At 38.3% G+C, this 18,715-nt stretch overlaps 1 protein-coding gene across 1 annotated transcript; it reads left to right on the forward strand.

Moving 5' to 3' along the window:
* The first annotated feature begins 1,006 nt into the window (after positions 1 to 1,006).
* On the forward strand, positions 1,007 to 5,601 carry LOC108768330 (kinesin-like protein KIF20B). Its single transcript, XM_018518729.1, has 2 exons — positions 1,007 to 5,187; positions 5,392 to 5,601. Exons 1-2 carry the CDS (start codon positions 1,126 to 1,128, stop codon positions 5,599 to 5,601), a joined length of 4,272 nt encoding a protein of 1,423 aa, XP_018374231.1. The 5' UTR covers positions 1,007 to 1,125.
* Positions 5,602 to 18,715: the final 13,114 nt, after the last annotated feature.

Consider the following 18,715-nt stretch of genomic DNA (forward strand, 5'->3'; position numbering starts at 1 on the left):
CAGTGGCAGACTTGTACCCACGATGCCGATTCCGATGCCGAGATTACGGTGGATTTCGCGCATCGCGCGTCCCATCCTGGGACACGCCATACGCGCCGTGGCCGCTATTAGCTTCGGCTTTGATTGGCTGCGTTTAATGAGCCGGGCGACACGCGTATATAAATTGCTGCTTGCTCGTCTTTGAAGATATTTCGAGGCGGTTGCAGGAGGATTCCTCCTCCTCCTCCTCTTCCTCCTCCTCCTTCGCGATGTTTCGACGTTCCTTTCTCGTCTGCGCGTTTTGCAGTATGTATCGCGGATGTCATCGCCAAATTTCTGCAAGTTCGTCTACGTGCCCGCCTCGCGGTCACGGACTACGCGTTGGCGTGTCTTGGCGACAGATGAATGGCTTCGAAAGAGGAAATGTGTCTCCTCGAATAAACTACGACATGCATATTAGCGACGAAGTTAGATACTTTGAACGATGCAGCTGGCAAATTATTACGGAACGGGATTTTATTATACTGACATAATATTTATTAAAAACACTCTCATTTTATTGTAATTAATAAAATGTTTATAATTAATGTTTGATTTCCACGTGTCTCCAGCAACTAAGCGTTCTTTTGTCATGCGTTTGTCATTTGTCGCGCGTCGACGCGTGCATAGAAACTAAGGTGATAGCGAAATGTTTTATAGTACCTATTACGGTCTGAATCTATCCGTATGTATCTTTAGTATTTTTTATTTTTGTTTTTGCTTACCTACGTGAATATAACCACGTCTTCTTACATTATGAATATAACTCTTAATTGCTAAACGTGAACATAGTTTAGGAATGAAAAGACACGATGTCGAAGATCGTGATATCAACATTCGCGAGAGTTGTATCGTAAAATTGAAGACGTCCTATGAAAATTATCCGAAGAATATGTAAATCTCTTCAAAGTAAGCAAATTTCTATTCACAAATTAATTCATATTATTGTTATACATCTGAAATAATTACATTTATAATTTTCCAGAAATACCGCGAAACATGAACGTAAAATAACCTCTCTAATAATTAGTCAAATGTTGATTTTGTAATTTTTGGAGTATCAGTCGATCATTTTACTACTCATTTTGACTCGTATCGAAACTCAGTATGACGTCAATCAAAAAAAATTCCCCGGAACGCTCTGATACCTTCGCAAAGAGTTGCACACAGAAAATCAAAACGAACTATTTCTTTTCGTTGCAATGCAATAAAAAGCCCACTAATACGCAATCAAGACGAGCTTCGAAAATATCTGCTTCAAGTGTGGAGATGTATCTTAGGATAAGACCAGCATCGGTACTTCAAAAGAATTACATCGTACTCGACACGAGAACTCTTTTAACGTTTGAGGATAAATTCACTCGAAATTCGAGATGCACGAAATCGAGCGAGGCCGAAGGTAGACGGCATGTCTTTACGAAGATTTTTGGATCAGAAACTTCGCAAGCGGAGATGTTCGAGGGATCCATAAAACATCGAGTCGTGGAGTTTTTCAGTGGTAAAAGTTCGACCATCATGACTTACGGCATGAGGGATTCCGGGAAGACTTATACGCTGTTTGGCACGTCCTCATCGCCTGGTATAATAACACGCAGTATTGAGCTTGTATTTTCGGCGATAAACTGCACTATAGCGCCGTGGTACAAACCGACGTTTCAGGACACCGTGCTTTGCTTGAATGAGACCGCGCGAAGCGTGGAGATGCAACGAACGGCACGAGTATTAAATGGACGATCAACGAATGTAAAACAGACATCTGCGGAGGCAAAAAAATTTCTGGAGAACTCACAGCTAGGAAATCCTGATAAATCCGAAGAGTGCAATAGCGAGTCAATGTACGCCGTTTGGCTGTCCTTCATGGAGATTCATAATGGAAACGTTTACGATCTGTTGGACGACGCGGAAACATGCTCTCCGTTGAAATTGCATATTTACGGTTTGCAAAAGGTACATGCCTTAACTGCGCTAGAAGCCTGTCAGATTCTCATGGCAGGCCAATCGAGAATGAATATTGTCACGACAGGATCGGAGAAGTCTCGATCACATATTATTTTCACTATGACGTTACTAAAGTATCAGAAGGATTGTGCAGCGGACGAAGTGATACTCAGTACTTTAACTTTTTGCGACTTGGCTGGCTCTACACAGTTCAAAAAATCACATATGCGCGAAGGAAGTAGCATCAACAACAGTCTGCTAGTGCTTGGTAGATGTCTCACGGCTGTGAGTCAGAATCAAATAGCACCATTTCGCCAGTCAAATTTAACAAGAATATGTCAACGAGCCCTCTCAGGTGAAGAAAATCTGAGTTTTATAGTGAATGTCGTTTTTCAGCCAAGTCTATTTGATGAAATACAGAGAATTTTTAATTTCTGTGATATAGTTAGAAAGCTAACAAATTATCATAAGGAATGCAAACAAATTTGCGAATTTGGAGAAACTATCCGTGATCTCGAAACATGTGATGATAACACTACGACGTCATCATCTAATTATCAAAGTCCATGTGAGATTGCAGAAACGATTGGCTGTACCGATTCGTTAGAGTGCAGAAATATACGAGAGCAGAATAGAAGACTGAAGCAAGAATTGGAAACTGTAAAAAGTGGTATGCTAAATTGCGAATACACAATTCGACAACAACTAGCTGATCATTATTTACGCATGATTGAAGAGTTAGAAGGGACCTACAAAGAGAATACCAAGAAGATCGAAACTGAGGGAGAAGATCTATTGAAATGGTCTCTCAAACAGGTCGAAAGCTTTTATAAGGAACGCATCGATAATCTGATGCAGAATAAGAAGAGAAAGCGAGGAAACTGCGGCGATTACATCGAAGATAATCATACACTTTACGAAGAGCTGGAAGCTGAGAATGCACAGGTCACTTCCAAGATGATGGTTCTGAAAGAAGCAGTGAAGAAATTGAGGCAAGAGAACAAGACGATCCTCTGCGAAAAGAACAAATATAGTTTCGAATTAGCTTTGGTAACGGAAGAATTGAAAAAGTTTCGACAGCTCACGCGAGCTATGATTCGTAAGTGGAGTGGCAATACTGAAAACATCGAGGATGATGCTGATTGTCTCATGAACAATCTGGAACGGTTAATGAATGAAAAAGTAAAAAGAACTGAGGAGAAACTCGAAGAGATGAGCGAATATATTTGTGTAATAGAAAATAAAGACACTGAAACTGCTTCTGGAGCGAAACAGAAATTATCAAAATCTAAGTATCTTTTGAATGATACTTTGAACAAAGTGGAAGAATTAGAGGAGGAACTTTTACAAGAAGCTTGCATCGTCAAACTACAGCATCACACACAGTTGCAAGAAAGACAGCTTGTTGAAGTTCGACAGTGCTCGAATGATACAAAAAATGAGAGTATAAGCGATAAAAAATGTGACCAATTAACAAATATTTCATTTGAGGATTATATAGCAGATAGCTCTATTCAGGATAACACATCTGTAGTGAAAAATCCCTCACGAACGTGCATGAACTCAACCACAATTAAACAACACGAGTTTAACGACTGGATCGTTGTTCCTACATTGTTTGCGGACCATGTCGAATCAATGAAGAAGAAACTGTCGAACGTGTCAAGCGTTGATCGCAAAAATCTCTTCGAAAGTAGTGGCAGTATGGATTGCAGCGGTTCTAGATCGAGTGACAGAAGTAGCAAAGATGACTCGGGTGTAAGTAGCGAATTACAAAGATCTACCAGCGTAAGTGATCACGCAAGTACCCGCGAAAATGAAGATAAGTGCACACAAACTTGTGTAATCGATAAGGACAGTCAGAATTTAGTGAAAGAAAACATTGAACAGCTCGAAGATAGCACATATTTGAATAAATGGAATTATCAAGAGACGGTACATGTTGCTGAATTGTCTCAGAACCTGGAAACTATTCGGGATGTGATTTATGCCTTAAATGAAGAGACTTATACGAATGATTATCAAATGCTGCACAAAGAAGAAATATTGGAACGACTGATTGAAGAAAAGAATGAAATTGGAATCAAAGACGATGGTGTATTCAAGATGACAGAAAATAAAATACAAGAATACAAACGAGAGATTTGTGAGCTAAGCCGCAAACTGATAGTCAAGGAAGAAAAGGAAAATCAAATTTCCAAATACCTAGAAAGATATATAAATAAATCTAGAACTTTTGAAAATAAATTATCTTTGTTGCGAAACCGACTGAAGAAAGTATTTAGTAGATGCGCAAATGAACACTTACCAAAGATCGAAAATTTGGAAGGAGAATTGTTACAAAAGACTCTACAGATAAGTGAGTTCGATAGAAGGATTGCTGAAATGCAACATGAGTTTGCGAAAGACTACGAATTGTTCCAGAAGATACATGATTTTGAGATTATTGTGAACAGATGTCAAAAAGACAAGAACGAGCTTTACACGCAGTTGTATGAATGTTCCGAGACCCAATTGACTCTCAAGGATAAACTGAAGAAATTAACAATGAAGATAACAGAAAGAGAGAGCGAAATTATCTCGTTGAAAAGTGAAGTACATAATACAGCAGATCTGAACGTTGCAAACAATGAGAAAGCGAGAAATCTGAGTGAGCAAATTACCGAAGCAGACGAAAGTATCGGTTTGGTTAAGGAAGATCTGCATTGTTGCAAAGATTTGCGTAAAAATGTGGAGAACACCATGAAAGCGGAAATTTATAATTTGAAATCTCGGTTGTCAGATCAAGAAAATAATACAACACTTTTGAACGAAATTTACAAGACTTATAGCGACAGCCAGGATGAAATAACTCGTTTAAAGATGCAGCTGGAGCATAAAGAATTAGAAATAACTCTGCTTAAAACTAATAAAGATGCTTCAATAAAAAGATACGAGATTTTGAAACATTTGCAAAATGAAATCGAAGAGAAGAATAAATACTTTGAAACTGCGAACAGTTCAAATAACTTGGAAAGATCTTTAACTGAGAATCAAAAACAGTCAGAAGAAACCGTAAAAGATCATGAAGCCAAAAATAGTTTCGCAAGCAGTTTCAGTTTTGTACCTAAACACACTAGTTCGGAGACATTAACTGTTTCGTCAACTCCAAGTGAAAAATCCACAACTTTTTCCGATGAGGCTAATGGCTTTGGTTACATTAGCATTAAATTGGATAACGAATCTTGTCAGGTCTGTTCGTACGTAATATAAAGTAGTTTTTATTGTAGAGTCAACAATTAACGTATAATGTCTAATTGTTATAATAGAATTTTGAAGAGTTTTTTAATTAAATTAAAAGTTGTTTGTTATTAGCATACATGTAAAGTTAAAAAATTTAATAATTACGAAAAAAGATCTCACATATTTAATATCCTACATCTTTTACATTTTCAGACAGACAACAGTGTAAAGTCAAACGTATATTCATCTGTATGCGAAACTGATAGTTCTGAAATGGAAGATAATTTTAATATGAGATCATCACATACCAAAGACAAAAAGAAAAGTCCAAATTGGATGAAAGTTAGAAAAATATCTGATAATACCACACTTTCGCGATTCTCTAAACACACAGATATTAATAGTAATTCAGAAACTGAGTGACAGTAAACATAATAATTAATGTTCGTTTAATTATACATAATGCTTGTATATAATTATTGATATTAAGGATTACTATGTGTATTTTTTAAGTAACTTGACATTTATTTGTGTTTCGTGTATTTTGTTTTGCTGAATGTTTCACATTTTAAACATATGTCATACTTTAAATTGAATAGAGAAAAAATCTCGCGCATATCTCAAATGTTATACATTTTAGTTCTACTATTGTACATTTAATTTGTATTGTTGTCTCTATTGTTTTATCGTTGTGCACATATAGCTCATAAATTAATAAACTTTCATGCAACCTTTACATATTTTTTCAATAATAGTCAACGAGAAAATTGCGCGAATTTATTGTGTATGAGAGATTACGTATAAAATATATTTTAAAGTTTAAAACAGTATTTTGAAGTTTTATCAATATTATCGCTTTTATTATTTTAGCCATAAACAGCTAATTGCAAGAAAATAGATGTGACGCGAGAAGTGAGCTGTATTAATATATTGTTATGGTATTATCTATAAGAAGCAATAATGTGATTGGGAATATTATCGGTATATCAGATATTTTCCTGAACAAGATCGCATGTAATGGCGAAATGTGGTTCCGTCATTTGTTACAATAAACGAACCACCCACAAACAAAGACGGCAACTGCGTTGAGGTTATTCGTGCAAGAGCGGACCCTGCTCCGGATTTTATTGCCAATATGCTATAATTTCTGACATTAGATGCCGCTGACGCTTTCGTTCACTCATTACAACTCGCTCCATCCCCGAACGTGATCTTCCCGCGAAAACGGCTATTCTGACTTCTCTCTCTCTCTCTCTCTCTCTCTCTCTCTCTCTCTCTCTCTCTCTCTCTCTCTAGGATACTGATAGATGAAATTATGAGGGAGGATATCGAAATTGGACCGCGACCTCCACTCTGCACAATCTTTTGGCTTCTGAAGATATTACCGGGATGTGCGATGTGATAAGGGGATACGAATAAATGAGAGAAAATCGTCTAATACTAGATTGCAATCTACTGTGAGTTTACGGACGTAAGAACAACGCTAAGATTACTTCCAGTATCGGTTCAATCGGTTCAATGTATTTTTTAATGTTAAATCTATCTAAACAGTCTATTTTTGAAAAAAAAAAATAAGAAGTTGATTTTTTTTAAATAACAAGAGATATTTAGAATAATTTTGATGTAAAAGGTACGCGAATATTTAATTATATTTTCAAAATGAATTCATTCCATTAATTATTTGCCGGACTATCAATCTGACTGTAATTATTTTCGTATTACTTTCTCGTAGACGAGCTTGTTATCGCGATGGAAAGAGCCACGAGTGGTTTGCAGAATCGCAGATCGCAGCGGCCATTTTCGCTAGCTCACCTCTTCGTCGTCGGTGATTTCTCGGGGTAAATGTACCGCGAACTTTCCTCTTTCAATTGGCAATAAGATTTGATCGTTGCGGGAAATATCATCCAATTTCCTTTCTCTCTTGGCCGGCCCGGAACATTGCCGCTCGTCCGCCTACTCACGTTCGCCCTCTAACTTCACCATCAACCACCCTCTTTCCGTTATCCTTTACACGCCCGGTCGCAAGACATAAAGATGGCGAAATCATCCCCTTTAGTTCGCTGGTTGAAATTGCACCAATGCAATATGCGTACTGATGCTTGTACGTTATACGTTTAGTACTTTATACAATTATCGGTTTTTTATCGATTAAAAAAGTTTCTGTTTTGATATGTTTTATTTTCTAATTATCTTATTTAATAAAAATAGAATAGTAAAAAAATGAAATTATTTAATAAAACAATTAAGATTATCTTCTATATTTGTGTTGAACATCTCATTTACAGATCAAATAAAACTAAATTAAATAGAAAAATGTATATTTTGTATTATTTAACTAATATATATAAAAGTTCGAATAAAATTCAGGACAACTGACGTAAGATAATATACACGTTGTTTGAAGGTTGAGCGAGCACTCGGAGGAGTAATCAGATAGAGGAGGAGAAAGTTATCCTGGGTGAAGTTTGCTCGAGACATTAGTTTATAATTCGGCAATCCCGGATCAGTATTTGTCACGATTAGCCGAACCCCCTTCCCCTTTCTCCTTCAACCGTTGGAATATCTGTTTCTGGGGAGGTCTCATCCCTTTCTCTCTTCACCCCTTCTTCGTGGATCCTGCGCGAGTTTTCATTAATTTCGCCCAATCCTGCCGAACTATTGTCGTAGTTACGCACAATTTCGGCACGACAATGCCCAGCTTTCTCTGGGATTGACGTAGACGAAAGGGGAAAGCGGTCGAGGGAAAGAGAGGCCAAGCCTGTAAGGAGTTATAACGATGTTGAGTGGGAAGGGTAAGAAGTTCTCCGGGTTCAAAGCCCGGGGTGGCATGGATTATATTTCTCGTGTCATTTGCCTTCTGAGTTAGACCGATGACGTTTCGCCTCGAATTTCTCTGTAGAAATCTTACTACGTGAAGCGAGAAGAGACTTGTCGAGAATGGGACTTGATAGAAAGAGTTTCAATATAAATTGAGAAATTTTCATTTATAATACCATGCACAGATATAATAAGCGCTATCGATATTTTTGTAAAGTATTAATAGAAAGACAAGAATGTAATTCTCTTATAATAAGCTATCGTTATCTTGGGTGTCACTGATGTTAATAATAATCAAATCAATGTCGTAAATATATCACTATAAATTTAAAAATTGTACAATAAAAAGTAACTCTACTGCTGATCAAACATTTATGATACACATTCACAACGAAACACGGTGATAAAGAATACAAGCTGTTGCAAGTACAAATACGGCACTCTTGCGAAAACTTTGACTCCGATATGGCCACTTTTGTCAACGTCGAACGATATCTTAAGAATTAGCCTCACGGGATTTCGAGGCGAAAAGCTACTGCCGGCTGTTGGCGCTACGTTGAAAACATATGTGTGAGTGTCACGGTAAAGCTACAAGAAGAGACGGGTGGAATCGTCTGGACCCATTTGCAACGTCACCCGGACAATTTCCAACGGACAAACTTCCATCTTCGAGCTTCGGGGGTCGGACCTGCGATATTAGAACAAACGATTTCATCTACTACATCCTCATGCCTCTTCCCAAGATCATCCCACCACATCGAGATCTATGCGCGAGCCTAGATATACAGAGACGATTTCATAAGAAATATCTCTGTTTACAAACATAATTCAATTACTCCAATACGATTAAATTAATATTTATATATAAGGTAATAGAATACAGTATAAAACATCTCGAGGAAATAATTTAAATTTATGTTGATGATAGAATAATGGAAATTTCATTAAAATAATGAATTTTAAATATTAACTATCATTATTAAAATAATTGTTAATAGAAACTGTTTTAATTAATTTGTAATTCTATTTATAAACATTAGTTCTGTTTATACATTCAACTTATTACAATTTTTCTGTAGTTGGAAAAGTGTATTGCGATACAGAGTGGAATTCGTTGGTGGTTATTTACCAATATTGTGGAAACGTAAGATACAGAGATTTGCGGTTATTCGCAGCGTTTTCATCACCGTATACGTAGGCACGTTGAGAACATCCCCCGGATTAAATACAACCACGCTTCCGGACGATGACTGCGTTGTGCCGCATCCACGTTGCACTGGATAAATCGCGATTGCGTAATATCGCGAGCGAAGCGTTTGCGCGAGTAGAGAATTGCGTAAAGGCAAATATGCGATAGACTATCCGAACGTCCCGTATTGTATGATTGTCTCCGTTCTCCACCCCCTTCTCCAACCATCCCTGTCCGCCTCTCGCCGCTGCCGCCACCGCCGCCGTCGCGTTTCGCAGGAAATGCCTGTCTTGCATTTCCCGGCATTGTAACCACCCCGTCGGCTTCGGAGTATTGCCAGCCTCCACGTTTGAATTGCATTACCTATTATTGCTTATTGTTCGCACGCTACGTGCCTCTCGTCTCCTGCGTGCCCGGATTTTCTCTCTTCGGTCCACCCCTTGATATTCCTTTCTGCTTAGCTGCGGCTTGACTTTGTCTTGCTCCTTTTTATTCGCTATCGCGAATATTATATCATTAATGTTTCCCGTTTCTTTTTAATAAGCATTATCTTATCGCTTAAATTAAGCTAAATTAATACACTGCCACGGTATTTAACTCCGCATCAGTGCAAACTTACATGGTCGCGAAGAAGAGCAATAACGATATATTTGATGCATTTCATTTGCACTTGTGAATATTTGCGGACGCTGAGGAAATGCCAGATACGAAATCGTGCACGCAACGATTTATTTCCAAGCTTGCCTGCCGACTTGTATGCTAAAAACGTACGGAATCAGATTCGACTGACTGGCCTGGAGCGACTGCCGTGCGATCCCCTGGCGCAACTTACCGAGATTTTATTCATTTTTACATATGACCGAGCAGGCGATAAGGAAACACCCGTGATATTTCACGTTTTTATGCGGTCGCTTTGCCTTGAGGTGTTGGCCGACCGCACACGCCCTTCGTATAGAAATGTTATACGCCCTGATATGCGAAATAAGTAGCCTCTGGCCATCGGAAAGGCCGCAGCCTCGTTAACTCGACGTCGTAATCCATGATTGTGAAGAAGGCCGTTTTTCTCGCGATCTCTTCGAACTCGAAACTTCAATATCACGTACATATGACATCGTTCTAAACCGACGTTTGACATAAAAAATCGTCGGAATTGTATTATCTTACATCTTTGACAGAAGCATCAACACTTAGGATATTTTTACACTTTCATTCATTATATTACACTGTTAAACTCAACGTTAAATTATACTAAATTTAAGTTATTTTTAATTATTTCTATAGATTGTAATCTCTAATATTATTTCCAGTTTCAGTTTATGATTGCATTTCAAGTCCAACGAACCGAATCGCGCAATTTATAGAACTGAAAAATGTATTTTGTAAATTTGCATATTGAACATTTTCAAGCACCAAGATCCGCTTTGATCGAAAACAGGATTCTTTCTCTTATTTGATTTATTTTTATCTGTCTAAATTTTACTTAGTAGTTTATAATTTTTGATCATTCTGTCTTTCGTTTCAGTTCTCTTTTTCAATGAATAAGTTGAAGTACTTTCTACTTGAACGAACTGCCGCGATATATGTGCGGAATATATTAATCATTGATATTCACTTGGACTATTAGCGAGAAGTTATCAAGAGAAAGTAATGTGAAGTATGCGGAACGTCTCGCGACGTCGCCTGTTCGTTCGATCGTTGCGATGTGAATGACGACAACACAGCGACCTTTGTGTACACAATACACGCCGCACCGTCCAAGGCTACGCATTAACTGTGCTATTGTTTGAAAATGTAACGCTTTCTAAAATATCACTGAATATATTTCGTTTCTAAAGATTAATTTCACTTATCATATTTTCTATTTCATTTTATGAGTCGTTTGGCATCATTTAAGATATTGATTAAGTTCATTTCTATTAAAATTTTTATTAAAATGAGAATTGTAATGGTTTACGTATTGTATGTTAATGAATAAGCATATAATTATTCAAACAGTCTATCATTCAAAATGAATCAAAACTGTTACAGTGGTATTACGTAATACAGATTGATAAAAAATAAATTATAGAGATTCTAAAGAGATAAATTTGTTTTAATATTATTACGCATTTGCTAATGCTTAATATACGTTTTTGTAAAAGATTCAACGAGTTTTGGAATATGATTAGACAATAACGTTCAATAAGATAAACGAAGGTACAGAAAATAACAAGCAACTGATCAATTACCGAGAAATATTTTTTTGTCGATAACGTTATGTCCTTTAATGCTAGACATGCTTTCTCAAAGAGAATTAAATGATAAATCTTTTAGAAAATCATTGCATAATAATAACCAAAGAGAAAGTTAAAGCTCCGAATGATCGAATCTCGGGCAGCATTGAATAAATTTCAAGAAACACCTACATATGTTAGCAATGCCATGCGCGACACTAAACGATTATCGAGAAACATACAATGGTTGTTCAATACACTAACAAAAATTATTTAGCAAAGTAATGTAAGATATATCTCGCTGCATTTACGGATCCACAAGTGCAGGCACGTGTGCAGCTCGGTTTATATACGCTCATGTGACAATATAGCGTTGCGAGTGGTTTGAGTGGCTATTGAGATGCTCGGCTCCCGAGCGCTGTGCTTTTACAAAAGAGCAGTACTTACCAGATATTGGAGGCAATGAGGCGGGCTACTTTTAACAAGACTACCCTTGCGCGCACCACTCTCCACTTCACCGATCCCTATGCTCGATATCAAACCGCCGAGCGCCCGATGCGCCCCGTTGTTGTGGAATCCTATAAAATTACGAGCGCCACGACGAACCCATTGATCCCGATTCGCTAACGAGCCACAAGTTGAGGATTACATAAGAGGATCCGCGAATCGTCTTTTCTGCGAATGGATCTTATCGGTTATGCTTCACGATGTTCGTTTCTCAAAGAGCGCGGTATAGGAGAGCTTCATTTAAATCTGATTCTCGAGAACACGACGATTCTTTCGGCGACGATCTATCAAATTATAATAACGAATATTAAGCGAGGGGGTAACCACTTAATGTAATTTTGGGACAGTCCTCAAAATCATAAAATTCATATGAAATTTCTACGTATAATCCGATAATTACATATGCAACCACGAGAAATTATTGTATAATATTAAAATTAATTAAATAAAATCGTATATTTTATCAAATTACTTCATATGTAGTGAAAAAAATTATTTGTAATCAGATGAAATTATATGAAATCGTGTAATCTGCGGGTCAATATTTCAGCTAGTGGTTACCTCCTCGATATTAAACTTGTATTGAATTATCAAAGCGCAGACAGATCAGGAATTGTTAAATTTTTTAAATTCAAAATAATACAGGACAGTAGTTGTTTAGAAAAAAATAATCATCCTATGCTATGTAACATTTATTACGTGATGTACTCGTTTGATCCTCTTTTTTACAAAAGACTTTAGATTCAACGAATTAGATCGTCCTTTGTTTTGATAATCTCGAGCAAATTTGGAGTTTGCAGAAGTTCAGTGTCCGTACGAGGACAAAATTTGCAAAACAAAGCGTCGATTTGTAGAAATTTATCGGGCGCGTCACGCAATTAGGCAAATAAGCAGTCTAACTGAGAATAGCGCCGGTATACGGAACGGATGGAAGGGTGTAACGACAAACAATCTCTCTTTCTCTATTATCACTCTCATCCTCGCGCAGAAAGCAACAACATTTCATTTCATTTGTTCAGCCCCTGAGCTCTGTCGCTTCTCGACCCGACGCCATTCGACGTCAAACGCACCACCCCAATTCGAACCATCCTCTAATTTGCTTCTATGAACGCATCCCTCTTTTGATCCCTCTCTCTATCACTAGCAACACCGCGATTTCTGCTAATCGTTGATGCAAAAGCGGAAATGTTTCCTGTTATCGTTTATTTCGTTTTGCGAAATTATTGTATATTTTAATATCAATTATTCTATTTATATTTTATTATATCGCTTAATAAACGGTACGTTCAACGTCGTTTGAATTCACGTGGCGGATTAAAAAGGAATTACGAGCAAATACTGATTGAATGATTTAGATTATAATTAAAACGAAAGAAATTATCTATTGAAAAGGAGGAGATAGTAAGTGTTAACATGAAATATATATACCTTCAGAAAAACGGTCACACATCAATTAAGTTAGTAAACAAACATGTGGAACAGTGTGTTCAGTAGAATGCCATACAGTATTTTATTGATGGATAATTGCTATATTATCGATGACCGTATCGGAGAAATCCGACAAACACGTTCAGGCTTCAAGACGCACGCGATCGCACAGCCGCCGTTTTCTTGCCGAGGCCGTGATCGACAGGCGGCTGCAATAAAAGGGCCAGACATCGATAATTATCCGTTTTTACGAGCTTGTGGAGCTCTCGCGCCGCTTTATCCCCTTTCCATCTCCTTCTTCATTTACTTTCCCCTCTCCGATTATCTTTTCCTCTCACTTGCGATCGCCTATGTACACGAACGTCGACCTCGACGACGCCGTACGTAAGCGGAGATAAAGATTTCAATTCCTGGAATGAAAATTGCCGATCAATTTAACAATTGACCTGAAATTCCGCGATAATAAAGCGCAATCATACGGCCCACATGGAAACCGTCGGAGACGAATCGGTGCGTTTTTAGTTTACCGTGATGCATTACGTCGCCCGCGCAAGACTGCAGAATTACTCATGCTTTGAGATCGGATCCTCTAACGGGTGGATCGAGTCAAAGGTTCTCGATCAGAAGACAAAAAAATTATAAATTACTTTAACAGAATGTCCATCTTTATATTTGTAACAATAAAAGAATACATCTACATACAGTGCAATTTACGCAAGTTCAATGGTGCATAATATATAGTTTTATTTGATATTCTAAATTTATTATTTTTTAATAGTTTTTCTATTTATATGATATTTTAGTCTATGGTTTCGTAAAAAAGATACTTAACGGTAATTTTTTGTTTTTTCTATAATTATTTGAAAAATGTTGCAAACTTTTCAATATTAAAATATTTTGCTTTATTAAAAAATATAATATGTTAAACGATATCCCTAGCTTTGTTTCATGGTCACCCAGTACCTGAGGTTTCCGGACCGATGAGTAAGATCGCGTGTGTGGAAAGGGCCGAGTAATTAAGTCTTCCCGATGTTGACTCTCGATGGCTGCAGGAAAGACGAGCAAAGACGACCTTTATTCCTTCGTCGTGTCATTATTTGCGCATTGATGCACTGTTACGACCAGACACGCATTCGCATCTCATTTCAAGCGCGCTCCCGTGAATATTCACGAGACCATTCTGCCTCGTTCCTTAGATTACTGATCCTACCATATTATGGAAATAGTCGTCGAAAGAAAAGGGTCGGACGTAAGTCCTTCATTTGATCATCAAGTGCATTGAGCCATGCCTTAACGCTCGATATATCAAATGATGTATAGAGAGAGATTTTCTAATCTAATTCTTTGTACTTTTTTATGTCAATATACGAAATTTAATAAATTAATTATTTGCATAATTTATAAAATATTATCTTCTCTGTATTTCTAGTTTATTTATTACTATTTCAAGATATTTTGTTTTTTTGCACATTTTATTTGAAGTTTCGGTTGAAATATTACTACGTCAAGCAAAGCAATAATGTGTGTTTGGTTTAATAAAATAAGATAAAACAATATATGTATATTTCTATCATCAAGATAAAGTATTTTAAGCCTGAGTCCCAAATCGCGTTCAATAGTGCGACGTATGAATGAAAAATTAAAAACTCGCGTCACATATTAGCTGCGGGAACGATTAACGAAGGAAGGGAACATAATCCTCTATTTTGATTCCCAAAGGGCCCAAAGAGCAGCGGGCCGATGACGAATTCAGCATCTGGTCCCAACATTTACGGTCTATAATGCGCTTCTTGCGCCGAATGACCGGCACAAACGCGAAACATCAAACGTCACGGAGAAGGAAGGAAGCGGATAAAGTTAAAGGGAGCGAAAGGGAGCGATGTAGAATGGTGGGGTGAAATCAAGTAGGAGAGGGAGTTATAAGGGGACTAAGGAGAGACGAGAGGGAGAGCGAGAAAGAAAAGAAGATATAACGCGCTGTAAAAGAAAGTCGACGGAACGTTTTCAGCGGCACGTCGGCGCTTTGTGAGCGCACACAATCGTGAAGATCATGCACCCTTTTTTTCGTGCCCGTGGAAGAAAAACTTAAATTGATGCGAGTGGCTCGCGAGAACGAGACGTACATACCGCTTCCTCGCCGACAATCGCAGAGCTGCGATTCGAATCGAAGACACGAGGGGGAAGAGGGACACGCTAATTAGTCACACAGATTCTCGTCGATTTTCTCTCGCGTCGAATTGTATCGACGTGCATCGTATGTCGCATAATACTCTCATTTGATCATATAAAAAAATATCTTTTTAAAATCTTTGAAATAGAATTTTACTCTAATGAATAAAAATTGAGCCAGTCTTGAAAAAGAATGGTTCAATTTTCAATCTTTAAGAGTGAAATTTTACTCTTCAGAGTGAGATTTACTTTAAGAGAGCAAGAAAAATTCTGAATAGAAAAATTCGAAGAACACACACACTGCTTCAGCTGTTATATGTATATAGTATTTGTTATATATTTTTCCTTTATATATTTATTATTTAGAGATTTCTATTAATTTTATGCTGCTTTATTACACAAGCATATAATTTTTTTTAATCACTATTGTAATTTAAAGACAATATACACGGGTACGTTCATTGACTGTGACAGATTCTTCAAACCGAGGCATATTATATACACACATTAAAGTGCAAAGTCTGTAATAGCATTAAACCCATGATTTCGCGTAAAGTATCGCGTCTAAGAGTAACTACGTTGCACTTTTTCGCAAGAGGCGCAATACGCTCGTCTCTTCGAAAGCCGCATATGGCGGATATATACCAGCTCTTCTTCATTCGTTCCCGTCTAATTCAATAAGCCACTGAGCGCCGCGCCGGCAACGGTCCAGATGCAGCTGTGCCGATGACTCCGGGAGTGCTTTTTGCCTCATTAAGACTATCGTACGAGGAATAATAGATTTTCACAGAATTCTGCAAGAGGAGAAGCTGGAACCCTCGTGATTTATCGCCACCGCAATTTGACATTTTTCTTTTTATTATTATTCGCGTATTTCGCAGGGTATAGATATTTATCGTTCCATTAATAACAGAATTAAAACTTCAGAATTTAATATAAATAAGATATCAATTTCAATTGTTTATAATTCTACTAATTGATATATTGTGATATTATTTAATTAAAGGCAGACTTCTTCGTTCGAGGGAGGATAACGCGACACGTTCATAAAATTGCGTCGGTACGACCGACCGACTGGTTAACGATACTCCCATCCATTCTGCTCTCGAAATACAACGCGAGTCTGACAGGGCCGCCTGCCACGTTGTTTACACGTTGTCATGTATCCCAGACGTGGCTGCTATCGACAGCCTCACTGGCTGGCACGCATTCTCGAAATGAGTTATTTCACCCGCCGCGTCGACGAGAAAGAGAGAGAGAGAGAGAGAGAGAGAGAGAGAGAGAGAGAGAGAGGAAGGGAACCAGGGAAAAAAAGTATCGGTGTATGACGCGTACCCCCGTCGAAGGAAAATATTGTCGCTGACACCGCGAAACCACCTCCGCTCCGGCCTCTGGTCACCCCCTTACAGGAGAGAGCGAAGCGAGGGTTGAAATGTCGGCGTTATTACGGCGGCTGAAACGATTACGAATCGTATAGCCGACGCTGACTGGATAATGTATCGCGCGAATTGCCACTCCGAAATGGATTCCCGCTTGCATTGTAGGTGCACTGAACGCACATAATAATTGTACGGCGGCGTGTGCGTTCGTGTGTGCGTACGCACACGCGCGTACGCACGAAAAGCGTGCGGCACGTGTTGTGTCGTGGGTGTCATTTGTACAGAGGTAGCAGATAAGGTAATTATATTTTAAAACGTTGATTCTCGCTTGGGACGCACTTACTGACGTCGTCTTGCGTACGTTAGCGCGCAATGATTTTAACGACAGTTTGTCAATGGAAAATCTACCAAAATAATTCTATCTAATTTGAACTTTTAAAGACTTTTTTCTTGCAGCGATACAATATTACGTTCACAAATAAGGAAACTGTTATCTTTCGTAGAAACTTGAATCTTCGAGCAGAATATATACGAGACGCCTAATAAATTTCGGGCACGAACTGTCCTCGCGACGAAGGGAGCTAATTAAAAATTAACCAACGGAGGTTCCGCGAATGTTCACCCAAAATAGTATCGAATGCCGGAGGCCATTATACTGTGGACCGCTCCTTCATCTTATTCTCGTATTTTTCTTCAACTACGTTTTTCTCTCTCATTTTTTCATGATTCAGAGAACAATTTTTACGAGATGCGTCACCCATGAAAAAGGGAGACGCGCTCTCGTTCACGTTCATTACCTATATTTTTCCGTCTTATATGCGCCTCGTTAAACACGCGATGCACGCCAATACGAAGTCCCGGGTTTCGTTTCGGCCGAACCCGGATTTTCATATTTCACTTCAATCTCCACTTCAGCCGCTCGGCACACGTCCACGAGAAAGGTCGGACACTCGGACACTCGTGCGGAATTCATACAGCAAGTACACGACCGAGCGGAGGGAATTTACATCTGCTGGTGGACCGGTGGATAGCTCTCGCGCGGTGAAATTATTTAGTAGTAATTACTACCGGCCACCGTCTAATAACGTCGGCATCTAGCATGTCGCGATTTTGAAAACATTTTCAAAGGTAGCGCGCGACGCTATTACGAGCAGAAAGGGCCGAATTTTTCTGAGGTGAGAGTGGCGCTTAATTAATTTTTCTCGTGTTTTGCGGAGACATGGTCTGAAATATAAACATTGCGACATTATGAACATTGCGATTAAAATTGATTAATATTCCTTTCATCGTTTAAAGAAAAGGAGTTATTAAAGCTAATTTTAGCTAAATGAGATGATTCGACGCGAAAAATCGCGATCAATCGAAACATTTGATTTAAATAAAATTGGAGAATCGCATAATTTATTTTTCCTTTTTATTTTCTTTCTTTTCATTTTATAGTGCAAACGAGTATATAGTACGCATTAACGCGGCATAATGCTAATAATGGTATAATGCAATACAAGAAATGATAGCCTCATATTGTTGATGAAGAGTTTCATTTCCTGCTAACACGTCATCATTAATCATCATACCATTTGAATTCCGCATCTAAACGCGCGTTATCTATTAATATCCGACTCTAATTAATTGCTTAAGCCTGACCGCTGGTCGATGCAATTCTCCCGCGTCCTCACAATTAAAATGCAATAATTATTTTCATGCGGGGCCGCGATATCGCGCGTAGCGTTGCGGACGGCCGTCAACAGCTCGATAGGCGCGAATCGGACGCGATTATCGTTGGCCAGGTCGCTTTTGCGATGATCATCGGGGAGGTGGGGGTGACCGGGGAATCC

The sequence above is a fragment of the Trachymyrmex cornetzi genome, unplaced genomic scaffold (genome assembly GCF_001594075.2).
Source record: "Trachymyrmex cornetzi isolate Tcor2-1 unplaced genomic scaffold, Tcor1.1 scaffold122, whole genome shotgun sequence".
Taxonomy (NCBI): Eukaryota; Metazoa; Arthropoda; class Insecta; order Hymenoptera; family Formicidae; genus Trachymyrmex; species Trachymyrmex cornetzi.